Source organism: Musa acuminata, chromosome BXJ1-5 (assembly GCF_036884655.1).
Source record: "Musa acuminata AAA Group cultivar baxijiao chromosome BXJ1-5, Cavendish_Baxijiao_AAA, whole genome shotgun sequence".
NCBI lineage: Eukaryota > Viridiplantae > Streptophyta > Magnoliopsida > Zingiberales > Musaceae > Musa > Musa acuminata.
The window spans coordinates 8776354-8803465 of NC_088331.1; the positions used below are offsets into that span (position 1 = coordinate 8776354).

The following is a 27112-nucleotide window of genomic DNA, read 5'->3' on the forward strand; positions in this document are numbered from 1 at the left end:
AAATCAAAGAGAAGCTTAAGTACCAGCTTGACTAATATAAGCAAGAATTCTAATGTTTATGATAGGCTTAAGCAAGCTCAAATGGTAAACAATCATTAAATAATACAAGCATCAGCAGGCAGAGCGCTCATCCTGTAAACAAAGTTGCCAGATTATTACTGGGAAGAGCTCCCGCAAGTTCTTTTCTTTTCTTTCTTTTCCTGAGCTCAGTTAATTTACACTCGTTATATACTTTTTCTCAATGAAGTACCAAGTCATGCAGCAATCTAAATTGAATTAACCATGATCACGTAACAGCTATTTACTTGGTAAAACATGATGAAAATGACAATTTGAGATACAAGTTTCTGGATATTATGTGTACACTGCTGAGAGATTTCTTTCTTACCAGTTCAACCAATTGCATCAACTACATAGCTGTGCGTTCTGTGAGCTTTCAATTGTGAAAACGCCACCGTATGCAGTCGTGGTGGAATGTGCCCCTGCAAAAATTTTATGACCAGTTACACAAAGACATCATGATATAACCTATGAACCGCTTGGAACCTTCCTGTAGCATAAATGAGCCCACAACCACTCTCCTGGGAGGAACAATACGAAACTAGTTCCTGCTGACACATAGGTAATAAAACAAAATCTGTCATCCGCTTTCTCCACTCTTATATCTAAGCAGCGGAGAAAACAACTCCGTTGCATATTATTCTGAACCCAACTTTATAGGAACTTCTCATCTCTTATCCTTGTAATGAAGCAGGCAACTTTGGGCCCTAAGCCAGTACTATTAATTGAAAGAAAAGTAGAAATGGAAGTTTCTTCTCATGCCTTGAACTTCTGTGAGATTTTTCCAACGCTACCTTTGCAATCTGCAACTACTCTCCTGGCCTTGTCCACAATCACTAAGCTGAACCCCGAAGCACTTTCCTTAAACTCAATCATTGCATTTTTAGCCTTGGAAATTCCAGCAATTCGGAGCTCAGTCGCGTGATTGGAGGCAACAGAGACCCACTGCTTTAAAGCCGAAATTATCATGACAATCCTCTGAATAATTTTCTCAATAGTAACTGAAGACCTATGTTTCATTTCAGCAGCCATTTCCTTGAGCTTCTTCACCAATGTCTCCCCTCTACCAATTGTCTCATCAACAGGAGGCTGATCCCCGGCAATAAGCCATGTTGTTCCAATAGATGCATCATCCTGGAGGTCTCCGTCAACAACGATTTTGATGCCATGCCTCTCCCATCGCTCTCTGGCTTCCTCAAGAGCTTTGGCCTGTTCTCTTGCTCTTTTAGCCTCCTCCTCTGCCCAAGACCTGGTAAAGTTACAACATTTAATTTATTATCCGATTAAGTATTTCGTATAAGAAGGCTTCAAAAAGCTTAAAAGGTTCTTAAACTGACAGTTGAATGAAGTGGTAATTCAAGAGAATACTCCATTTAACTCGTGTATATATTACTATCATGGTAATACAACTAAGGTATCAACTCTATCTAACAATGCTATCATGCATCAGTATAATTTATTAGAATATACATGACCTTCACACGGTGACAACTATGCAATTCAACAGGCCAATTAGTAAAAAAAGAGAGCATATATGCTTGCTTCAGCCAATTAAAACATGAGACCTCCTAATAAAACCAGGAGAGTACATGATACTGAATAAACAATATCATATTTAGCATAACTTTACTAATTTTGATGTAGCTGTCTGCTGTGAGATATCATTTCCTGCACTGAATGTGACTACACCTAGTTCCACTCATTAAGTAGCCTAGAAAACATGTGCATATCAAACATGGTCTTGAACATAACACATACAAAAATGAGATTGCTTAAAGAAAACACCATAACTTCTCAGTATACAAGTAAAAACAAACTTACCTGGCCATGATCAAAGCCTTCCTTTCAACCTCCAGCTCATACTGTAACCTAATAATGACCTGGTTCTCACTTTCAACTTCCGTACGAAGTTTGTTCATTCTGTCCCTCTCAAAAGATATCTCCAGCTTGTTACTCATGAGATTCTGTAATTGCTCTTCCACTTCATGCCTTAGCCTTGAAAGAACTTCCATTTCTGACTCAACAGTAGCATGGCTCGTAATAAGAGCATTTTTTTCTTCCTCTCTTTGGGTTCTTAGCCTGTTTAATTCTAGCCTTGCTTCTTCAGCCAGTTTCTCCAAGTCTTTTGTCTTCTGCCTTTCCTTGGCAAGCTCTTCTTCAAAGCTTGCATTGAGATCTTTCTCTACTTGAGCCACTAAGGTAGTATGCGCATTCACGGCAGTTTCTGCCAATGATTCTGCTTCAATACGAGCAAGTTCCTCACCAACAACTTCAGCAGCATCACCAGTTGCAATTGCAATGGCAGCTTGTGCTTTTGTGACAGGTTTATCAGGTTGGAAAAGTCTAGTATAACCTATTGTTATGAAAATTAATGATAAATTTCCTTCATTGACCCAAACCCATAAAACAAGCACTATAGATTAAAAGGATTACCAAAAGCAAGAGCTGTAATGCCTTGTTCTCCACCAGCAAAGTCGGCTATCAAAGCAGGCCAAGCATCCGGATTTATCTTATCAACGTCTATGTAGCCAGTGCACTGGTATAGATGCTGATCAACAGAGATACAATTATGGTCGGAACAATACATCATGTCTTAAAGAATTTTAATCTTAAAATAAATCATAGAATATATTTTTCCTCAAGTTTACATTTTTATCAACTTCTGGAAGTTGCCTTCTTTCTAATGCCATCTTCCAGCTAATCAGATCTTGACGAGACAAAGGACTGCCAGTCACAAAGTTTAGCGATACAAGTTAAGCTGTTAGTTATGCATGAACACCAAAATATGGCTGTGAAATCCCATGATTATCACCTATCAGGGGAGAAAAGAACATAGTCATCCAGAATATTGACAGAAACATCCAAATCTGATCTTGAAAGCTTGCTAGAGATTAACCCAGCTTCTGCCAAGCCTATAGTGTGAAGTACATAAATGAAAACATTGGTGATTGAATGATGCTTACAAAACAACAAGCCAAGATATTAAAAATCAAATGCATCCAGTATCTAGTATCTAATCTGATAATTAAACTTCACTAATTTCATACCTTGAATGAATGGAAAATCAGGATCTTTAGGTGTAACATCATCAAATGCAAGTTCAGTCAGATTCTCAATGTACATTGCTGGATACACTTTTGAAAAGGTGTTCCTGAATAGAAAACAAACGATCAATAGTTTGTATATTCAAACAAGGTCAGACAACAGATCAAGTTCAGTACACAATTCATAAAATATGTCAGAGTGGCCCCACATCAGCATCATGTTTAGAAGGCATAAATTTAATTCTTGTCAAGAAAGTTACCTAGAAACCTAGGGGACCAACTAATGAGTAGGGGCACCACCTAATTAAAGTGCAACTTATCCAATGAAAAATAACTGACATGCTATTTTAAGTTCCAACATGATGTGTTACAATGTATTAAACCTAGAAAAATGTCAATATATAGCATAATTTACACCTTAAAATAGGTGGAAAGATATACCTTGAAAAGACATTGCTTGCAGTTACTAGCCAACGAGCATACTCACGACGAGTGCATAAATCACCTGGTTGACCATCCACCTCAATGACCTACATGATAAATTTGACATGTCAACTTGTGCTTTTATGAAAGTTATCTACCACTAACAGCCAGAGTGTCTCCAGATATCATTGACTATTTTGTATTTTCGTAGCAAAGCTTACTATTTTCAAAGAAGTTTGAATGTACCTTTACTATTCAGAAAATTAATTTCTTGAAAAACAAAAGGGACTTGGATTTTTGGAAATCTAGTCACTGGTGTTTCCCTTTTTTGGTAAACATGGTAATTAAGATCATTATATATTATCACCAAAATTCATAAATATCTACTTAAAGAGCAGAGCAATTGCACCCTGGCTTATCCCACTCAATACATGAAACCCCAAACTTCAATTATCAAACAAGCCTTCTTCCATACGTATGTGTCAGCTACAGGACTCCAAATTTGAAGGATCCATGGAACATCAGAAAAATATATATATGACCTGTAATTAACAAACTGCTCGGTGCCTAAATTCAAGGCCAGGCTAGAGAAGGGAGAGGTTAACAAATCTAAAGACTAACAATACAACAGCATTTTTGTAAATGAGAGAATATTAGGCCAGATTCTTTCTAATGTCTTTTTAAAATATTAAAAAGTACCAAGTTTCATACATTAAGAAAATTTTGGAAAAAAAAAAATGATCATGCTGATATATATATATATATATATATATATATATATATATATATATACATCGAGGCTAAGAAAGCATCAACATCAAGAAATGAAGATTAGTTTCATTCTGTACAACTAAAGAATAACTTTTCAGCACACGAGTATATTCAAGAAACAAGAATCCCAGATTTGGATTCTTGTTTCTTATACAATGGATATTCATCTACGAATCATTTTATACAATGGATCTTGACCAACATGATTCTGGAAGTGATACATCTACTGATCATTTAAACATGATACAATCATTGGGAGAGAGGCCCTGTTTCCTAAAAGACATAAGCATAATTTAAACCTTGATTGCAACCTTAAAATACCACTCCACCAGTTTGATATAATGGACATGGCCAACCTGATTGTATCAGCAATCCATATAACATTAGATCTGAGAATAAGTTGGACAAAATCTTTAGTGGCAAAAAAGCTCAACATCTATTCAATTCCTCTTTTTAAATAAAGCAAATTTACAAAGAAGAAATTAAAATAACTGAAGCATGAGGCAGCAACTATATCACTCATGGTTCTGCACAGCTCTAGTGCCTAGTTTCTCAATCAAGCTGGTAAATCTCATAATTTCTATGGATTAATAGTTGAATCCAAAGACTATTTGATCAAACTGATGCAAGACAAACCAGGAATATTGCTAAGGCACCAGCATGGATATGAATTGTAGATTCTGATGCCCCCCTATATAGCATGAAACCACTGAATATGAGAGAGAAACTGATGCAAGACAAACCAGGAAAATTGCCAACGCACACACACACACACACAGATTAAGGGGCACTGTGTTTATGTGGTGTGGTACTCCCTGGTTGCAACACTTCATAGGATACAAATATTAACAAAGATTAAGGAATTATATGTACCCCCTAAAATTAATCAGTCAATTGACATCAAATCAAAGCATGGAAAAGACTCAACAGAATTTTGAAATATGCAAAAAAGCCTTTATCATCTCATACATAAGAGCACAAGTGCGGCCCATGCTGCTTCTATCATATAGCATTTGATTAGGAACAAAGTATTAATCCTGACAAAAAAAATTCATAAACAGTACTATAATAAATCACATAAAAAACCTTCATATAAATCAATGTTGAGCAACACGTTTAGTGAGTCTTCATACAAATATAAGAAAAACCACATGTCCTCTTTGCCATAAGATAAATTATATAGATAAGAACATCTATTTTTTCATGAAATATGATACTGTTTCATAAGATGACAAATTATCATGTAAACATATCTACATGGGATCAAGGCAAAGAAAAATTCAATAACTTCAGTATCTCATGAACTACAATAATGTTAAAGCATACTGGTATACCTTTAAAACCTGCAATGCTGCCAGTGCATGCCCCTGAACCTGATCAACAAATGCAGGAACCAAAATCTTTCCAGGGGGTACCTGTTGAGCTGCATAGACGAGACATGGAGCTGGTATACCAGAATGGGAGAAAGATTTCTTAGGCAGAAGTGACTCAAACAATGAGTTTCTTTCAGTTTCATTGTCACACTTTAAATCAGGTTCTTTTTTAGTAGGATCTGTAGATACCACTACAGACTGTACTGAAGCTAAATCACTGTCATTTAAGTTATGTCCTCCTGCAGAACTAATTGAGTCAAATTGAAGCATCTGTTCTTCACTATGATCAGGAACCAAGTCAAAAAGCTTTTCTATAGGAACAGTCTCATTTTTGTCATGCACTATTGGACACTCAGTGCAGTCCTTTGCAGGTAACTGCAGCATGTTATTCTGTTCAATATCCTGATCCTTCAAAAGAGACACATTTGCTACGACATCTTCAAAACTGAACTGGTAATCTATTTCATCTGAGTCTATTCTTTTGGCATCAGGTGTTATTGAATTGCTGGGAACCTGGCTCTCAAATTCACCTAAGAATTGTGAAGGAGTTTCAGAATTTGAGTTAATAGTTTCCTCATGATTATTACTTATGGCATTTGTTGAAGCAGTATTAACAGAAGTTAAGTCTACAAGAGTAACAGTACCATCGGCATTCACATCTTTTCCGATACCTGACTCCAACGTATCAAGAGTCGTAGTGCAACCTAAATCATCCGATTTGGATGTTTCATATGAAAAACCATCTTCATAAGTAGGCAATTCATGTGTGCTGTTGCTCAAGCCAGCAAATAGAGGAAGATTATCAACATTTTGGGCCACTTCTTGTTCATCTAGAGTCAAAGCTCTTTTAATTTCAATGACACCCTCTCCAACTGATTTTATATTTTCTGATAATGAAGACTCCAAATCTTGCATGTCACCATATCTGCTCTCACTAACATCTCCGTTAACATTTGTAGGGGTAAAATTTTCACTGGTACCTGTCTCATTGTCTTCATTGCGGTCACTGATTATGCTCTCTTCACCAATTGTAACCACATTAGACACCTCACCAACCCGATTATCTTTTTCACTTGCATCAACAGAAGACATTAATATTTCTTGCTCCCTTGCTAATGGTTCCACCTGCTGCTTTGCCCCTGAGGAAAAGAATATGAAAAATTGTAAACACACTCGTAAAAAATGATGCATGGTTAATCTTCTAATTTTAAAGATTTAGAAGGAGGGGAAATAAGTATGAGCTACATAATATCTTAAAGAATAACATTCAACCAACCATGTCAGAAAAAAGAAATTTGCAAAGCAACACTTTTGATTTGATGTTTAGTTTCCAATGGATAGTAATAAACTTGAGAAGTTCAAGCCATGGAAAAATATCACATACCAGAAGCATTTTTGTTGACAATAGATAATGTTGCAAATGTAACTCCAGCAGCAAAAAGAACCCCAGCCAGCCATGCTCCCAGCATTTCTGAAAGCGAACTACTAGAGAAGTGTCATTAGTACTCCAAAAACCATAACAGCAGCATTTAAGCAACACAAATAAAAGGGGTGCTAACTACTCAAGATTTATGACAAGAATATTTGACCTTATTTCATCAAAAATTAGTGAGCCTCCGGTTATTAACTTTGTCTAATACAAAGGTTTACCCAATATCCATATTTAAATCTTGCTTTCCACGATATTTCAAAGCCATAACAGAACATCTAACTCATGTGGAAAATTCATCAAATAAGATGGTTAGGTGTCCTGAAAGATCCTACAAATTCTAAGAAAAAGTTCTTAATTCATCAAACAAAATACTTAGGTGTGTCCTGCAGATCCAGCAAATTCCAAAAATAGTTCGGAAATTACATGACTATAAATTTAAGAGTAACTAGTTAACTTTTTTTTAAGGGGGTCTAAGAAAATCATTGAATTAATAAAAAGTGCATCAAAAGATTCCTACAAAATTAGATCTAGTAATAATTATTGGCAGGCTAGGAAAAATACATCATCTGAAAGTGTTATTCTGACGGTCGTTTAGAGTAGCAAATATACACTTTTCAATACAAGGAAAGCTTAAATACCCCAAAGGGATTAATAACTCCTAAGTGAGAAATAAATCCTGAAGCTATGAACAACCTGCTCTTAAGCAACCCTAGCTTAGTGATACAGATGGTTGAACCAAATTATACCATGCCAGTTAGCACAGTGGTACCATGTTGCTACCGTACTTACACGTCAAATACTTAATCTAACTATTAACAATGAGTAAAATTGAATATACCTTCAAGAAATTATGAAAAAACATCAACTGTAACCAGTACATCCATAGAAGTGAACACGATCGCAATTTACTATCTACAATATAAACCAAGTTTCTAAAGAAGGCGCAATGTAAGGTTTAAAGATGCATCACACAGATCAAAAGACACCAATAGTTTATGATGCTTAGGTAATTTATCATTGATCTAGTAAATGAGGCTAGAGCAGAAAAGATAAGTAAAGCCGGCAAAAGTAAATAAGGATTGAATTTGCAACTTTAACACAACTCAAGGATACTTCTAGTAAGGAGAAAAAACCAAACATGGGCCAAAAGAAACTTAAAAGTGGGAAAAAGGGATTAAAGAAGATCACGAGGTACAGAGTTAAAATCCAAGTGTTTTATGTTTCCATTTTAATAGATTCACCTTCAAATCACCTGTTATGTGGCCAGATGCTTTAGAAAACAATAAATGTTCTTCAATTATCCTTTCTTTTCCTTAACAACCCTAATCCTGAAGGCCAGAAGAAGTCAAATATGTTTGTAAGTTGCTTCTCTCAAACAGAATAGTTATTGTCAGATCTCAACAAAAACAAAACTTAGGTGCCGCCATGATGTTCCTCTTTTAGCATCCGATGAATGAAATTGCCAACGAACCCAATTCACTTAGGACAAGATAAATAAATAAATGCATAAATAAAAGAATTTCCATGTCAGTAAAGAACCATTGAGTGGTAACTAGTGACAAGTAACACCAAGAAATCCAGAAGCCTCTAAATCGAACAAGCAGAGGAGCCGTAAAACCCAAATTCGTCGCAGAATGTCAAGCGGAAGCGACACTCCTCACCTCGAAGCCCTCCTTTTTTCTTGGACTGCCCGGCGCCGGTTCCCGTCTCCAACCACCCGGCGAATCCGTCCGGCGAGCCATCGGAGCCATTCCAAGGCCGTCCCCCGCCCCCACTTCTTGCCGCCTCTCCGCCGGCGAAAGATACAACGACACGGCGATTAGTCGGGCGGAATCGGACCCGCAGGAAGACGGCAGAGGATTCGCGGCACCTGAAGCCAAACTGCAGCCGGAGCGAGTTAGGTGACGACGGACACATCAACGCCGCCATCGATGAGCTCGAGGTTTTTTAGGGTTTCCTTCTCCTCGGAACGCAAAGGACGGGGAAGATGAAGACAACTCTATCGGGCAATAACAGGAGAGGATGAGGGAAAAAGGATTAGACGCGATCGCCCTCATCGCTTGTAATTACTTTTAACTGGAGTGGCCTTTGTGGCGACTTCACCGTCCACGACAGGTGAGAATATATGTACATACATAATAAGTTATTTATTTATTTATAAGCAAAATTGTATTTAAATAAGTGATACTTATGTTAAATCCTCTTAGTATATTTTTTTTTAATTTTAAGTTAATTATCATTTCGTTGATAATTAGAACTAAAAATGATATTAACATATTTTAATATGATTATACAGACATTACGTAATTATTTATTTGTTATAATTATTCCTCTCATTTTTAAGTTCAAAAATTATAGATAAATATTATTAATATTCATAGGTTTATTATCATTTGATTATTAATTAAAACTCTAGTTGATATTAATATGTTTTCAAAAAATATTATGATTATAAAAAAAATTAGTTATATGTTTTTGGATAATTTATCAAATATAATTTCTAGTATTAAACTTTTAGCAAATGATGCTTTTGAACCTTAGATCTATGGATTAATTTAATCCAATCTAAACATCAAGTCAAACTTTATTGAATTTACAAATGAGTGTAATGCGAATTACATTCGAGTATAACCAAAAAAAATTTATCAAACAAATCCAACCTTCTTCACAACTACAAGCTTATGATTATAAGATATTTGGTATCTTTTAAATTTTTTTATAATATTAGGATAAATAATTTTTAAATATAATATTTTTGGGTTGAATTGATGATAAGTATATTTTATTAAACTTTCATCAATTTTGTCTAAACTCCTCCGAAATTATTATGGTGATATGATAATATATTTAGTATCATTTTTGTTATTTATATTATAAAATTAGAATAATTATTATTTTTAAATATGATATTCGAATATAACTCATGTAATAAAGAAATATAACTCGAATGCAACTCTTTGAATTTTCATCGAATCTATTAAAATTTCTTCAGAACTATTATTAAGGTGATGAGATATTAATATGCTTAGTATCATTTTTTTATTTTTTATGAGTTTAGGATGATTACTTCTAAAATAAAATTTTTTATATAAAAATTATTATTTTTAAATATATTCTATAAATAAGTATAACTCGAACATAGTTTGAGTGTAACTACTGAGTAGGAGGCAGAGTGGAGGTGGGGGTACTTTAGAAAATGGAAAGAACAATCTAAAACTAAATAAAATCAAATTGAATGGTTAAGAGGAGGCAGAGTGGAGATTGGATAATTTGAAGAAAAAAAATCCAAATTAAATAATTAAGATTTAATTAAAATCAATTTGATCTGATTCATTAAAAAAAAAAACCAAAGAACCAAGTCAAACCTATTCACAGGACAATTATCATTTTTTTATTTTATTAAAGATATTTTGATCAAAACTAAAAAAAAAAGAACAACCCTGATAAAAACGAAACATAAGGGCACCATCTAGTCAAAACATATTACTACGAATTTTTTCGATAAATTACCATATATATATTTTTTTAACACAAACAGATTAATATTAGTGACGATTGTTGATAACAATTGTTGATAGAAAGGATGTATGATGTATGTAAAGGATCTTCATATTTGTAGGGATATGTATGCTCTGAAATATGTCATTTCCAAACTTTGGAAAGGATAAAGCTGTAAAGACACGAGGGATGCATCCAATCATGCATTCCTTCAAGCCAGATATCTTGCATCAGTCATTCGACACTCAATCAAATCACTTCATTTAATGCCAAATTATATATATATATATATATATATATATATATATATATATATATATATATATAATATCTCTGACATTGGCTCATGGTTACATTCTTCGTAAACAAATTACCAAAGAACAGAAATATTTTGCATCAGTAAACAAGGTAGTACTAACTGTCGAGACACAGCCACACTAAATCCACATCATGGAGTTTTCAACACACGAGAATCTAAACCCTCACAATGTTCATTTTCGATTAAAAACAGGATGTACGTCTACATGGCACTTCTCCAGTTCTTCAATCTTCACAATGCAGTCATTTATTCTCTTCAGAATTACTGGGACTGCAGAAATGTTGCTTTGGGTTTTGGCTCTGAGAACAAGCAATTTCTCGAGCAATCTTTGATCAACGTTAGCAAGCATGTTTCCCCCATTGGATTCAGAAGATGGGGCTTGTAGTTCTCCTACAAATGATATAGGTTAGATATTTGTTACTGACACTGGTGATAAAATTCAATCATATGCACATGACAAAAGATAAATGCAACTAATTTTAGATTGCTGTCTTCGAAACTAATAGAACTGACAAGGCTAGAGAAAAGTGGACTAACAATACTATCATCAACAAATTTTCCTTGAATTGTGTTTGCATCACATCAATCTACAAATAACCATAATGAATCATGAGCACAGAGCATGATGGAAGAGTTGAACTAGTTTACAATTAATTTTTTTAAAAAATATTTTATATAAAAATTAATATATTTTTAATATGTTCTAAGAATGAGTATAACTCGAGCATAACTTGAAGGTAACGACTACTCCAGGTAACATGACAAAAGATAAATGCAACTAATTTTAGATTACTGTCTTCGAAACTAATAGAACTGACAAGACTAGAGAAAAGTGGACTAGCAATACTATCATCAACAGATTTTCCTTAAATTGTGTTTGCATCACATCAGTCTACAAATAGTCATAATGAATCATGAGCACAGCATAATGGAAGAGTTCAACTAGTTTACACTACTGACCACAGAAAGCATAAACAGGACAAAGGCCACAGGAGCACAGAGATGATAAATATCACTCTTTGAGCATCAATCTGATCGATGACCATCAGTATTCGCATTATCTTGATCAATCTTAATCATGATTAGGATTCATCATTAGGTCTATGAACAAATACAAAAATGATAACAACTAAAAAGTTCTCACTCCAACTATTTTGATTGGTACATGGATCCTTTTCTGGCATTTAACTCCACAAGGACAAGATCACAGCAAATCCTAAAGCCATCACAGTATCCTTTATTCTATTTTTGACATGAGTCATATAAGTCATCTCCTCTCAAGGCACCTAAAAATTGTATTGCCTCACCTCTCCTAACTTACACATAATTGTCTCTTTAATCATGTTTAGGACACTAGGCTGCTTTTACTCATCTTTGACCAGATCCAGCTCGTTACCCGTTACGATGAAGAGAATCAATTTTTATTGGAAACTTGAGTTGCACAAGTCAAGATTATCAGGCATGAAAAAAAACACCTAAACAGCTTTTCTTAACTTCCTGGTTCTGTAATGTACACTGCTGGTCAAGTTTTATTTGCTGATATCTTCCTTTTATATATTGTTACAACTCCACAAATTGGTACTTCTGTCCAACACATACACCATTAACGCTACATTTCATGCTCCTGATTTTTTCTGCTTAAAAAAAGAGAAAATATTTAAATATACGGAAATGTAAGTTGAGCCAAACTGCAATTTGGCTACTTAAAAGTTTTGGCTAATAGGTCTTACTACAGCGTTCAAATTACAGCACCTAAATTTGCAACACCACATACATTACAACATTACTATTTCGACTGCCAATCCATTTTCATTTCTAGACAAACCAATCGCACCTCAAAAAAATTGTTAACACTTCTAGGTTGCAGTAGCTTTTAGCTGGATGTTAGCTAAGTCGCATAAGTACAATTACATAATAAGAATTGTGCAATATCTTTTGTACTCTTGCATAGTGCCAAATTACTTTCTCTCTAATATTTTATAATCTGTTTTTGTTTGCTTATCTATTAGATAAACTAGTAAAAAGGACATCTATTTGCTACAGAATAAACACTTCAGCACCTTTTAACACATGTCGTCATATCTTATATCTCAACAGTTTTGATCTATTGAATCCTTGCCTTATGATCCGTTTACTCTCTTATGTGTTCACATGATGAACTCTGAGATATCTACAATATAGTCTCATATGTACATTCACACATAAGCGTAATAAGAAATGAGGATAATATGTTCTAATGCATAGCACAAACATCAAATGAAGAAAAAAATGAAACTTTTCTGGATTACCAGCAATGTCTATTTCTGTTTAAGGAATCTTGATTTGCTGTTATACATATATCAAACTCTCTAACCTTTGGCACTCTTCAGATCTGGGTATTATCTTGGATGTCCATGTTGAAGTCTTTATTACAATTGTCTTATCTGAATTATTACGGACAGAATCACAGTAAACTTCTCCCCCAATATGGCCATGGATTTCACAATTATCTCATAAGTGTTCCTAGATTCATCTAACTCCACAAGAAAATTTCTGAGCGGATATTTCAACAGGGCAATCATCATTCACGTCATTCGGCCACCACCATCACTGACAAGCAGAACCTACAATCATCAAATCCACACTTAAGCAGCAAGCTAAAAGCTTACTTCATTTTGTGATTTATCTAATAAAATCAAAGATGCAACCATGTGATGCCAAAAGACAGGTGAAAATGAAACTAAACATATGGAGAGCTTAATTATCAACAAGCTATGTGAGAATCCTCTTCTTATCACACTTTAGGGTGTACAAGAATGGACTATGATTGAGTAGAAAACCAAGTGGTATTTTTTTTTTTTTTGCAATAGAGACCAATGTACTTGTCAGTCTGCTTAATAAATAGATCCTAGCAGATGACTGATCAAATGAAGAATTGATATCTTTCATTAAACCTGTTAGAAAAATAACTTGGAAGGTGGTATCTTCAATAGTTCATAGAGAAGGGATAATAAAGAAGAAGTATAAAACAGAATGAAATTCTAACTTTTATTCATCACCACCACTCAATTTACAAAGACATAACCCATACATGGCCATAGCCTACTTGACTTCTATTTCAACTCAATTTCCACACCTAACAAGAAAATGATAATTCAATCCTCTTCGATCCTAAAATTGATGGAAACTTCACGTATTATTTCCAACAATCCCATGGGTTTCACATACTTTACCTGCTCAAAGTAAGAGCACTACCAAGTGGCCTTCTTAGTAAATAGTACAAAAAACACAGTACTTTGATCTTCTTTAGATAACAACGTGGAACACATTGACAAATTAAAATGAAAAAGGAAAAAGAAATCCTTGCTCAAGAATTCTTCAATCGCCAGACCTAAATATTTCAATACACGGACATAAAAATCTACCAAGTAAACCGATATTAGTTCCTGGATTTGGGCAAGAAACGAGGGGGAGAAATGACACAAGAAAATGCCCAAGAAAGGTACCGGTGGTGCCGGCATCAGCGCCGATTAGGGCTTGTGGAGGAAGGACCGGCCTCTGAGTAAGGAGGCGGGAGGAGAGGGCTTCGAGAAGCCGGTCGGGGATGCTCCGCCGAGCGTCGAGGATCCTGCTGCCCATCTCGCTCACCTCGCGCTCCAGCTCTTGGATATCCCTATTCTCATCTTCCTCCTCGTTCTCCACCACCCCCGCTTCATCCTCTTCTCTGCTACCCGCTTCTACCGGCCTCCGCTTCCCCAGGCTTATGGTTTCCCTCTGCCTCTCGCTTGCCATTACGACTCTCTCTCTCTCTCTCTCTCCTTCTCTCCCCCTTTCTCTCTCTCTCTCAAATGTGCAGGCGCGGAACGGCGTCGCGGTTCGCGGTGTAGTAATCCAGTGGAACCATTTTAGCTGAGTGAGCTGAACTCTTGTTGTCACACTCTCACCCTTCTGTCACATACCAAGCGGCCTACCTGCCATATGATTGGCGGTAAAGATCAGACTGTACGTGGAATATATCATATTTTGCCGTTTTCTGTGTCATAACGGTACGCTGGGGAACGCCACTGCCAACTTTGAAACTATATATATATATATATATATATATATATATATATATATATATCGTGGAGTAGGGACCACCGTGGTGCGTGGCGATGCCAGCTATCCTCATCCTTCTAAACCTCGTAAACCTCTTTCTTCTCTATCTCACTTGGTTTGGCCTCGCGGAATCCCATGACTCTCCTCTTCCCCCCTCTTCCCCTCCTCTCCTTCCCCCACTGCTTTCCTTCTACGCTTCTCTCCTCTAAGCCCCGGGTCCCCCTTCTCTCTCTCTTGCGCCGCCCCCGCGCTCTTCCACCGCTCGCTGCGGTGGGCGGTGGTGGCAACAAGTTCAACCCCCTGCCTTCCGACGACGACCCTCCCGAGGCCCCCGAGGACTCCTCCCACGGCGTGCCTCGCATCAACCAGTTCGAGCGCCAGGTCGCCCGTGCCCGCCGCCGTCAGGAGGAGCAGTTCAAGAAGGACCAGCCTCTCTTCCTCCAGGCCCTCGCCGAGGAGGAAACGCCCCAGGACCCTGCCGACCCCTCCTCCCCCTCCTCCGGTAACGACCTATTCGGAGATATTGACCGCGCCATCGCCCTCAAGCGCCAGGAGTTTGTCAAGCAAGGCCTCCTGCCGTCGAAATCCCCCAAAAAGGAGCCTCCTTTCGAGGAGAGTCTCGAAGGCATCGACGAGCTGACTCCTGATGAGGTCGTTGACCTTGAGGAGATCCAGGATCTCCAGGGCCTCACTGTCATCTCGAACGGCGAGGAGGAGGAATCGGATGCAGGGAACCCTTTCAATTCGCCTGATGAAGAGGCCGCTGAACCAGGGTCGAATGGGGCAGCGTCGCAATCCTCGTTTGACCTTGATGTAGATGCATTTGGGAGGTCGCCTGCCCGAATCTTGGAGCCTAAGTTCGAGATGACCCTTGCCGAGCTCCTGGATGAGAGCCGAGTGGTGCCCGTTTCAGTCTACGGTGATTTGGAGGTCTCAATCACCGGCATCCAGCATGATTCGAGGGAAGTCACTGCAGGGGATCTCTTTGTATGCTGCAACGGGTCCAAGATTGATGGACATGACTACCTTACTGAGGCTGATAAGCGAGGAGCAGTTGCATTGGTTGCCGATAAGGAGATCAACATAGAAGAGACATTAGGATGTAAAGCTCTAGTCATCGTGGAGGACACCAGTTTGGCACTCCGCATCCTTGCTGCATCATTTTATATGCACTCCTCGAAGAGCTTGTCAGTGATTGGAGTCACAGGAACAAGTGGCATAACCACAACGACTCACTTGGTCAAGGCCATGTATGAGGCCATGGGATTGAGGACGGGGATGTTGGGCACACTCGGGTGCTATGTTCATGGTGAGAATAGGTTGGATTCTCCCAACACAACCACCGATGTGGTAGTCACACAAAAACTGATGGCAAAGATGGTGCACAATGGGACTGAGGCTGTTGTTATGGAGGCTTCTGCTGATGGTTTAGCTCATCAAAGGTATGATGAGATCGATTTTGATATTGCTGTCTTCACAAATTTGACAAGTGACCACCCTGAATTTAGTGGAACCGATGAAGAGTATAGGAATGCTCTGGGTAAATTGTTCACAATGATGGTTGATCCAGAGCGCCATAGGAAAATTGTGAATATTGATGACCCAAACGCACCATTCTTTGTCACACAGGGGAACCCAGCTGTTCCTGTTGTGACTTATGCCCTGGAAAACAAGAATGCTGACATTCATGTTTTGAAGTTTGAGCTTTCATTGTTTGAGACACAGGTTTTGGTTCAAACACCCCATGGGATATTGGAGATCTCTTCTGGGTTACTTGGGAGAGACAACATCTATAACATTCTTGCTGCAGTTTCAGTTGGAATTGCAGTAGGAGCACCGTTGGAGGACATTGTGAGAGGAATTGAGGAAGTTGATGCAGTTCCTGGTAGGTGTGAGCTTATAGATGAGGAGCAAGCATTTGGCGTAGTTGTTGACCATGCAAAGACACCAGATGCTCTGTCCAGACTTCTGGACACTGTCAGAGAACTTGGCCCCCGTAGAATAATCACCGGTATGTGATTTATATAATCTTTTGGATCCATATCACTGGTATTTTCACTTCATGATGATTCACTTCGTTGTGATAATAATTCCCTGCATAACTTTCAAGCCTTGTACTACATAAACTATTGCTGAATAGCTCAAAGATTACAGTTTAAATTTCTGTTCTTGGACTCTTTTAGAAAGTGAGCCTAATGTCCGACTGGTAGGAGGAGCTAAAACAATTCATCTATCCTGATTCTTGAAGTTGTTATAGAGATGTAGAATGAAGATTGAGAATCAGACATGCAAAGACAAATGCACCAAAGAACAATTCAGTTATTTACAATTAATTGCAACTATATATTTTCCTAAGAAAACACGTCTACCAGGTTTGCTGATTTACAAATTTCTATTGCCTAAGTCAATGCTACTTCTAAAGTGGTGTACAGGCTTGGGCTTTCACCTGAATGGCTGTATTCATACTTGCAGTGAAAACCATATAACATTGTAAGAGGTTGAACTATTTCATTGATTAAAAGAAAAAAGACAAGACTCAGAAGTTTCAGTTCAAAGTATTCAGCTTCTCCTATGATTTACCCTAATCTCTTTTGATATTGGATGTAGGCCTTTTTCTAATTGAGCTTTTAACTAGCATAATGTAATATAATTTTGTTAGTTTCATTGCTAACCTTAAATAACTTCAGTAAATGGATGCCTTGCTTTGATAGTCCTTTAGTATGATTAATTGGATGGATTCAAACCCCTATTTTCCTTGCTACCTGAAAACAGAGGAAAATTATCATGTAAATTGGTCATTGGCAAGAACAATATTGTGTTTTTTTTCTAGTCAGAATTCATTTATTTTATAACATTTTAGTTGAAGTAAGTTTCAAGCCATTTTGACTGCCCTTAATTAACTTTGCTATTCTAAATAGAAGAGTAAAGTCTTGGATAGCAAAAACATTTTGCTGACAGATATTCTGTATACAGTCTTAGGATGTGAAGGTGAAAGAGAGAGAGGCAAGAGACCTTTGATGACAAAGATTGCAACTGATAAAAGCGATGTTGTTATGTTGACATCTGACAATCCAAGGAATGAAGATCCATGTATGTGCTCTGTATTTTACTCTAAATGTCTGAGGTTTCAGTGAACCATGTTTATATTCTTGATGAACTTCTTTGAATTATTGTTTTGAGTCTTGATTCCCGATCAGATTGATATTAATATTGAGATGGCACTTTCCATTTTATCCAGTGGACATCTTAGATGACATGTTGGCTGGTGTTGGATGGACCATGCAAGATTATTTGAAACATGGTGAAAATGATTACTATCCACCCCTGCCAAATGGCCACAGACTCTTCTTGCATGACATAAGAAGAGTAGCAGTGCGGGCAGCTGTTGCAATGGGTGAGGAAGGCGATGTAGTAGTAAGTTCATATAATCCTGTGCTTCTCCTGTCCAAGTTTACCAAATAAAAAAAGATTACCAGCTTCTGTTCTCCTGTCCAAGTTCATATAATCCTATACTTGTGCCAAGATTTATTTAATCACTTTAGTTCCACATTTTATATAAACCTGACAAAAAATGGATATCGGCTTCAGGTTGTTGCAGGCAAAGGCCATGAAACATATCAATTCGAAGGCGATAAGGAGGAATTTTTTGATGACAGAGAAGAGTGCAGAGAAGCATTGCAGTATGTTGATGAACTACATCAGGCAGGAATAGACACAAGTGAATTCCCATGGAGGTAAGAACAAAGAAATTTGCATTTGCATGAAGCCTTAGTAAATGCCCAATCATCTATTTCCTTTCAAGCTTCTTCCACTTCCATTGGCTTTTCTTGAGTGAAGTTCTTTATCTTCTACATAGAAATTTTGTGATGGTATAATGACTAGATGCATCAAGATTTTGCTAGTTTCCTTTGAATAGAACTATGCTATTAAAGGCAAGTGATTCATATTCTATGCAACTCTTAGTACTTAATTGGCTAACCAGTTTTCAAAAAATAGACAAAAAATCTGACTAATCAAGGAGAAGCTTTTGATGCCAATATATCGATATTCCTCAAATTATAAGGTTATTGGAGGAGAGTGATTGAATAAAGACTAATACACAAGAAAAGTATTTGTAACAATTAGTTTGGTTGTGGATTGAGAGATCAATCATAGAAGTTATTAGTTTATTAAAAGAAGAAAGACTTGCGCCTTGTTTTTATTAATCTAGAAAATTCTTATAATAGTGGGTCAATAATAATAACTATATGATATTTTTTTAATGCCCTATTGCTGAATATAGACATGATACTGAATTTGATCTTGTAATTACCATAGCACAATTTTACATTTTTGTCAGTTTATTGATTTATTATTTGAGACGGTTCGGATAGTTGAACACAATATCTTATATTCTTACTACAATGCACCTGCCACAGGTTACCAGAGAGTCACTGATGGTTTGGCGTTGAACTGGTGGTACATCAAAAGGAACAGGATACCAGCCCTGGTAATTTGTGTTCGCGACAGAACTAGCCGGCAACAAGCTATTATCACACCTAGCAAAGCATATCGTGAAGGAACCATCATGTATATGATCCGTAACTGCTCAGCAAGGAGATCATCAGGAATCTGCAGCAGGAAATTAAAGAAAATAAATGCTTCAAAGTTGATACACAATCCAGTCCGTGTGTATTCGGTGGTTTTATCGGCGTGTTTGGGATCTTGGGGTTGGATCTCTACTTTTTGCAAGATTCTGATCTTCCAGTCGATTTTATATGAACTTTTTCTAACCTAATCAATCTTGGGAAAATGTAGCCTAGATTTTTTGTGCCATTACATGTAATATCTCATTAGTCCCACATCGGAAGTAGGGAATGTGTATGATTAGCTTATAAGGGCCTGATGAGTATACTACGTAACCTCCCGCTTAAGCATTTTGGTCCACCGTTGAGGACCAAAATAGAGTTATTGGCTAGTTAGTTCATCAGACCCGGGTCGTGACATTTGGTATCAGAGCCGACCTAGCATTATGGCAGGGTGAGAGGGTTGCAGTAGGAAATGATGAGTGTACTGCGTAACCTCCCGCTTAAGCATTTTGGTCCACCGTTGAGGACCAAAATAGAGTTATTGGCTAGTTAGTTCATCAGACCCGGGTCGTGACATTTGGTATCAGAGCCGACCTAGCATTACGTAACCTCCCGCTTAAGCATTTTGGTCCACCGTTGAGGACCAAAATAGAGTTATTGGCTAGTTAGTTCATCAGACCCGGGTCGTGACATTTGGTATCAGAGCCGACCTAGCATTATGGCAGGGTGAGAGGGTTGCAGTAGGAAATGATGAGTGTACTGCGTAACCTCCCGCTTAAGCATTTTGGTCCACCGTTGAGGACCAAAATAGAGTTATTGGCTAGTTAGTTCATCAGACCCGGGTCGTGACATTTGGTATCAGAGCCGACCTAGCATTACGTAACCTCCCGCTTAAGCATTTTGGTCCACCGTTGAGGACCAAAATAGAGTTATTGGCTAGTTAGTTCATCAGACCCGGGTCGTGACATTTGGTATCAGAGCCGACCTAGCATTATGGCAGGGTGAGAGGGTTGCAGTAGGAAATGATGAGTGTACTGCGTAACCTCCCGCTTAAGCATTTTGGTCCACCGTTGAGGACCAAAATAGAGTTATTGGCTAGTTAGTTCATCAGACCCGGGTCGTGACATTTGGTATCAGAGCCGACCTAGCATTATGCTAGGGTTCGATCTGGGATATGTCGAGTCTTGACTGGAGCCACCACTGAGACATTTGGTATCAGAGCCGACCTAGCATTATGGCAGGGTGAGAGGGTTGCAGTAGGAAATGATGAGTGTACTGCGTAACCTCCCGCTTAAGCATTTTGGTCCACCGTTGAGGACCAAAATAGAGTTATTGGCTAGTTAGTTCATCAGACCCGGGTCGTGACATTTGGTATCAGAGCCGACCTAGCATTACGTAACCTCCCGCTTAAGCATTTTGGTCCACCGTTGAGGACCAAAATAGAGTTATTGGCTAGTTAGTTCATCAGACCCGGGTCGTGACATTTGGTATCAGAGCCGACCTAGCATTATGGCAGGGTGAGAGGGTTGCAGTAGGAAATGATGAGTGTACTGCGTAACCTCCCGCTTAAGCATTTTGGTCCACCGTTGAGGACCAAAATAGAGTTATTGGCTAGTTAGTTCATCAGACCCGGGTCGTGACATTTGGTATCAGAGCCGACCTAGCATTATGCTAGGGTTCGATCTGGGATATGTCGAGTCTTGACTGGAGCCACCACTGAGTTAAACCTCACATGCACTATGCTAGGGTTCGATCTGGGATATGTCGAGTCTTGACCCGGTGTGTGATTAGCTTATAAGGGCCTGATGAGTGTACTGCGTAACCTCCCGCTTAAGCATTTTGGTCCACCGTTGAGGACCAAAATAGAGTTATTGGCTAGTTAGTTCATTAGACCCGGGTCGTGACATTTGGTATCAGAGCCGACCTAGCATTATGCTAGGGTTCGATCTGGGATATGTCGAGTCTTGACCCGGTGTGTGATTAGCTTATAAGGGCCTGATGAGTGTACTGCGTAACCTCCCGCTTAAGCATTTTGGTCCACCGTTGAGGACCAAAATAGAGTTATTGGCTAGTTAGTTCATCAGACCCGGGTCGTGACATTTGGTATCAGAGCCGACCTAGCATTATGGCAGGGTGAGAGGGTTGCAGTAGGAAATGGCTACCCGTGGATGGAGTCAGAGAACTCATCACGGCGTGGAGCCACCACTGAGTTAAACCTCACATGCACTATGCTAGGGTTCGATCTGGGATATGTCGAGTCTTGACCCGGTGTGTGATTAGCTTATAAGGGCCTGATGAGTGTACTGCGTAACCTCCCGCTTAAGCATTTTGGTCCACCGTTGAGGACCAAAATAGAGTTATTAGCTAGTTAGTTCATCAGACCCGGGTCGTGACATTTGGTATCAGAGCCGACCTAGCATTATGCTAGGGTTCGATCTGGGATATGTCGAGTCTTGACCCGGTGTGTGATTAGCTTATAAGGGCCTGATGAGTGTACTGCGTAACCTCCCGCTTAAGCATTTTGGTCCACCGTTGAGGACCAAAATAGAGTTATTGGCTAGTTAGTTCATCAGACCCGGGTCGTGACATTTGGTATCAGAGCCGACCTAGCATTATGGCAGGGTGAGAGGGTTGCAGTAGGAAATGGCTACCCGTGGATGGAGTCAGAGAACTCATCACGGCGTGGAGCCACCACTGAGTTAAACCTCACATGCACTATGCTAGGGTTCGATCTGGGATATGTCGAGTCTTGACCCGGTGTGTGATTAGCTTATAAGGGCCTGATGAGTGTACTGCGTAACCTCCCGCTTAAGCATTTTGGTGGCTAGTTAGTTCATCAGACCCGGGTCGTGACATTTGGTATCAGAGCCAACCTAGCATTATGGCAGGGTGAGAGGGTTGCAGTAGGAAATGGCTACCCGTGGATGGAGTCAGAGAACTCATCACGGCGTGGAGCCACCACTGAGTTAAACCTCACATGCACTATGCTAGGGTTCGATCTGGGATATGTCGAGTCTTGACCCGGTGTGTGATTAGCTTATAAGGGCCTGATGAGTGTACTGCGTAACCTCCCGCTTAAGCATTTTGGTCCACCGTTGAGGACCAAAATAGAGTTATTGGCTAGTTAGTTCATCAGACCCGGGTCGTGACATTTGGTATCAGAGCCGACCTAGCATTAGGGCAGGGTGAGAGGGTTGCAGTAGGAAATGGCTACCCGTGGATGGAGTCAGAGAACTCATCACGGCGTGGAGCCACCACTGAGTTAAACCTCACATGCACTATGCTAGGGTTCGATCTGGGATATGTCGAGTCTTGACCCGGTGTGTGATTAGCTTATAAGGGCCTGATGAGTGTACTGTGTAACCTCCCGCTTAAGCATTTTGGTCCACCGTTGAGGACCAAAATAGAGTTATTGGCTAGTTAGTTCATCAGACCCGGGTCGTGACATTTGGTATCAGAGCCGACCTAGCATTAGGGCAGGGTGAGAGGGTTGCAGTAGGAAATGGCTACCCGTGGATGGAGTCAGAGAACTCATCACGGCGTGGAGCCACCACTGAGTTAAACCTCACATGCACTATGCTAGGGTTCGATCTGGGATATGTCGAGTCTTGACCCGGTGTGTGATTAGCTTATAAGGGCCTGATGAGTGTACTGCGTAACCTCCCGCTTAAGCATTTTGGTCCACCGTTGAGGACCAAAATAGAGTTATTGGCTAGTTAGTTCATCAGACCCGGGTCGTGACATTTGGTATCAGAGCCGACCTAGCATTAGGGCAGGGTGAGAGGGTTGCAGTAGGAAAGGGCTACCCGTGGATGGAGTCAGAGAACTCATCACGGCGTGGAGCCACCACTGAGTTAAACCTCACATGCACTATGCTAGGGTTCGATCTGGGATATGTCGAGTCTTGACCAGGACGGTGTGTGATTAGCTTATAAGGGCCTGATGAGTGTACTGCTTAACCTCCCGCTTAAGCATTTTGGTATCAGAGCTGACCTAGCATTAGGGCAGGGTGAGAGGGCTGCAACTAATTGAGTTGGGGATAGTGTAATATCCCATTAATCCCACATCGGAAGTGGGGAAATTGTGTGATTAGCTTATAAGGGCCTGATGAGTGTACTGCTTAACCTCCCGCTTAAGCATTTTGGTATCAGAGCTGACATAGCATTAGGCCAGGGTGAGAGGGCTGCAGCTAATTGAGTTGGGGATAGTGTAATATCCCATTAATCCCACATCGGAAGTGGGGAATGTGTGTGATTAGCTTATAAGGGTCTGATGAGTGTACTGCTTAACCTCCCGCTTAAGCATTTTGGTATCAGAGCTGACATAGCATTAGGGCAGGGTGAGAGGGCTGCAACTAATTGAGTTGGGGATAGTGTAATATCCCATTAATCCTACATCGGAAGTGGGGAATGTGTGTGATTAGCTTATAAGGGCCTGATGAGTGTACTGCTTAACCTCCCGTGGAGGACGTCAGAGCCGACCAAAATAGAGACCTAGAGACCAGGACGTCAAGCTAATTGAGTTGGGGATAGTGTAATATCCCATTAATCCCACATCGGAAGTGGGGAATGTTTATGATTAGCTTATAAGGGCCTGATGAGTATACTAGCTTATAAGGGCCTGATGAGTATACTACGTAACCTCTCACTTAAGCATTTTGGTCCGCGGTCTTGCAATTGGCGGTGGTAGTATTACATGTTAATTTATCGCAAAGTCGGATAGCATATAAAGATTCTTGCATTATATCTTAATCATATGCAGAAGCATCACTCGAAAAGGTACAACTTTATAGATTCCTGTCAAAGCATGAAATGGTTGGTTTTACATCTACACCCTATGGCTCTTTCAACTTATTGCATGTCATATTAGTCTAACGTAAGATGCTTTGTGGTCAATTTCGAGTATCAAAGGACTTTTCATCTTATGGTTCATCCAAGAAACAAATTAGGTGCGTGGGAGTCAAAAGTCAAACTACGTGCGCCACACCACTCGTGGCCGTCGGCAGCATCTTTGAATGGATACTCTGTTTGACGACTGTGGCTTCGCATTAACAGACACTACGTTGACTCCTGTAGCACGTGTTTGCCGCCGGTCTCACCCGTCTTCGCGTTGACTGCAGGCGACGGGGACGGGAACGACGACGGATTAAACTGAAGCGGACAAAATAGCAGAGGTACCACTTCTTACTCTGTTAAGATCTAGTTGGGTTGGAAGAATTGAATTCAGTACGCGTATGATTTGACTGGGCTTGTGAAATGGCTTGGACCCCAAATCTAATTGCTCTGCAAAGAGCCTCTCTCAAATGGTAACCTTGATCTCGATCAAAATAAGTAATGTGCCGACCTTGAAGATTCCTGCCGACGCTGTCGGTGTATTGACTCGCTTCTTTCTCTTCATGGTAGACCGAATGTTCTGTCGTCCATGGGAGTACTGCTTCGTGACCATGCTTACCGCGTAACCCAGGTCGTAACGTGTAAATTGATTGCTTACCTACGAGGGGAGGTGGTTCGGGATGGTATGTTCTTCCTTTTTTTGTCAAAAAATAATAATAATTAAATATTATATAAATTTTATTATTCATGCACCACTCGAAAAGATAAAATGGTTTTATTATCTTTAAAAATTTATCAAATATTAAAGAAAGTTATCGTCGACGTTTGAGTCAATTCGATATGGTCCAAACTCGAGAGTGAAGTAGTGTTCAAGATGGTGGCTAAGGTGACTCTGAGGTGTTCCGAGGGAAAGGTGTTGAGCTCCCGAAGCGCCTTCTGCACTAAGATTGATGTCAAAAAAAATTTCTCAACTCGATCCCTTCGATGCTTAAGTTAGTGACTGAGGTTTTTAGTGGGTGTGAGTTTTTTTTTTCTTTGGAAAAAGAGTCCATTTAACGTTAAGGATTAGCTTTTATATTTGACTTTCGAGAGGATAATTTGGAACCACTCTAACTTTTTTTCTTTCGGTGTTTTGTCCACATGACTTAGAACTTTTTTCGACTTTTGACGGACGATATATTTTCGACTTTTATCCACACGAACAGATGGGTGGGGGATGACTTGAATTTTTTTTCCATGATAACTTTCATATAACGATTATCTTGCTCGATAATGATTAGCTATTAATATATTTAGAACAATAAATGCAGAAACCACTAAATTGGGGTGATTTGTATAAATTTATCTTTCCAATAAAATGGATTTAACAATGACATCATGTACTATTTGGGGATATCTTGGTAGGATAGTAAGGGATTAAATGGGAGTATAAAACTTTTATTTTACTTTATCATAGGCATACTTAAGTGCGAAGGAAACAACCATCCACAATATATCCTCTTTAAGGCTCTTGACTTGCTAATAAAGCTAATAATCTACATTTTTAAGTAACAACTTGATAGCTTGAAACATGTGAAATTATAAACAATATAAATCATACTTCAATTCAATTTGTCATGTTGTCACATCGAGATCGAGAAATCCGGAAACAAAACAGTATCAAATGTTACATGCCATAATACTTGAAGAGACCACTTGTCATTCAGAAGCTACACACATATATATCTTGTAAATTTGTGTTTCTTATTGCCTTTGAAATGGCATGCCTAAAGTTCTTGATTATTTTATGCATTATATTTTTTTTTTTTCTAGCCATAGGTCTTTAGGACCATACAATTAGCAAGAAGTAAATGGTTTCTTTGCGTTGTTTCTTTTAATTCGATATTAAAATTATAACCTAGTCATCGTTCTCTTCTAATCGTTATCTTAGCAACCTTTCTTCTTCTTGTTTATCGGGACATCTAATTAATGTAATATTACACAAATATGTTTTAGTTCGAGTTCGTATGTATGTCATTTGATATATTATTTTTAAAAAAATAATCTTTCCTCCCCTCATATATTATAAACCATCTTATCATTTTTTATATGATAAAACACCTAAAAAGAGATAAATAATATTTTAATCATCATATAGGTCAATAAAAAAATTAAGAAAAAAATAGAAAAGTACAACATGATAATTACAAACTAAACACTAATAAAGGCCGAATGAGATCATTGATGGGAGTCAATTTGATTTTTTTTTGTTCGTACGAAAAGCATTATAAGCTCGTGAGGTGGCAAACGTCGAATGAATTCAATGTGACCATCAAGATGATCCATTCAAATAACCATATTGATCGAAAAAGACGTACATCGAGATCATATAATGCAATGGAAGCCATCATAGGATGAAATGACGAGGAAGTTTCTTTTATAATGTTGAAACCCTAATGGAGCGGTCATCATGGAATTTTTTTCTCAATCTAAACAGAAACTATTCGTTGACTTTAGCTGAGTTGACGCCGCATGTGTTGATTGGGAGCACAAAAACCTGTATCGAGTCGACTAATACATCCACATGACGTGGGAAAAGTGACTGCAAGATAAAATTACATCAACTAAGAAATAAGATTGTATTCAGGTAATATTATGAATTATATTTCGTGAACAACCCAAAAAAGGACTTTATTGTGATTCCAAACTGTGCAGGGAGCAAACAGCAGCATTCCC

The 27112-nt window shown here is 38.7% G+C and overlaps 3 protein-coding genes across 12 annotated transcripts; 1 reads left to right on the forward strand and 2 right to left on the reverse strand.

The window, feature by feature from the left end:
- Nucleotides 1-257: 257 nt before the first annotated feature.
- Nucleotides 258-9160, reverse strand: LOC135673625 (uncharacterized). 9 transcript variants are annotated; one of them, XM_065182715.1, is made up of 11 exons: nt 8765-9160; nt 7056-7142; nt 6343-6810; nt 5633-6201; nt 3546-3634; nt 3108-3211; nt 2873-2972; nt 2709-2784; nt 2494-2608; nt 1882-2413; nt 258-1309 (listed from the first exon to the last, which is right to left on the reverse strand). In XM_065182715.1, the coding sequence occupies exons 1-11, from the start codon at nt 9030-9032 to the stop codon at nt 817-819; spliced, it is 2901 nt and encodes a 966-aa protein (XP_065038787.1). In that variant the 5' UTR covers nt 9033-9160; the 3' UTR covers nt 258-816. The 9 variants fall into 9 exon arrangements, with proteins under 9 accessions (XP_065038787.1, XP_065038786.1, XP_065038791.1 ...); XM_065182714.1 differs by having other exon boundaries at nt 6316-6810; XM_065182719.1 differs by having other exon boundaries at nt 5633-5721; nt 8765-9157.
- Nucleotides 9161-10951: 1791 nt separating this feature from the next.
- LOC135673626 (uncharacterized) lies at nt 10952-14782 on the reverse strand. Of its 2 annotated transcripts, XR_010513403.1 has the most exons (3): nt 14406-14782; nt 13274-13523; nt 10952-11310 (listed from the first exon to the last, which is right to left on the reverse strand). XR_010513403.1 is itself a non-coding variant. In XM_065182723.1 (2 exons), exons 1-2 carry the CDS (start codon nt 14689-14691, stop codon nt 11093-11095), a joined length of 504 nt encoding a protein of 167 aa, XP_065038795.1. In that variant the 5' UTR covers nt 14692-14782; the 3' UTR covers nt 10952-11092. The 2 variants fall into 2 exon arrangements, 1 of the variants encoding a protein (XP_065038795.1); XM_065182723.1 differs by lacking the exon at nt 13274-13523.
- A 319-nt stretch (nt 14783-15101) lies between these two features.
- LOC103984481 (UDP-N-acetylmuramoyl-L-alanyl-D-glutamate--2,6-diaminopimelate ligase MurE homolog, chloroplastic) lies at nt 15102-19812 on the forward strand. The gene is made up of 5 exons (XM_009401981.3): nt 15102-17008; nt 17971-18087; nt 18236-18411; nt 18586-18731; nt 19416-19812. The coding sequence occupies exons 1-5, from the start codon at nt 15133-15135 to the stop codon at nt 19432-19434; spliced, it is 2334 nt and encodes a 777-aa protein (XP_009400256.2). The 5' UTR covers nt 15102-15132; the 3' UTR covers nt 19435-19812.
- Nucleotides 19813-27112: the final 7300 nt, after the last annotated feature.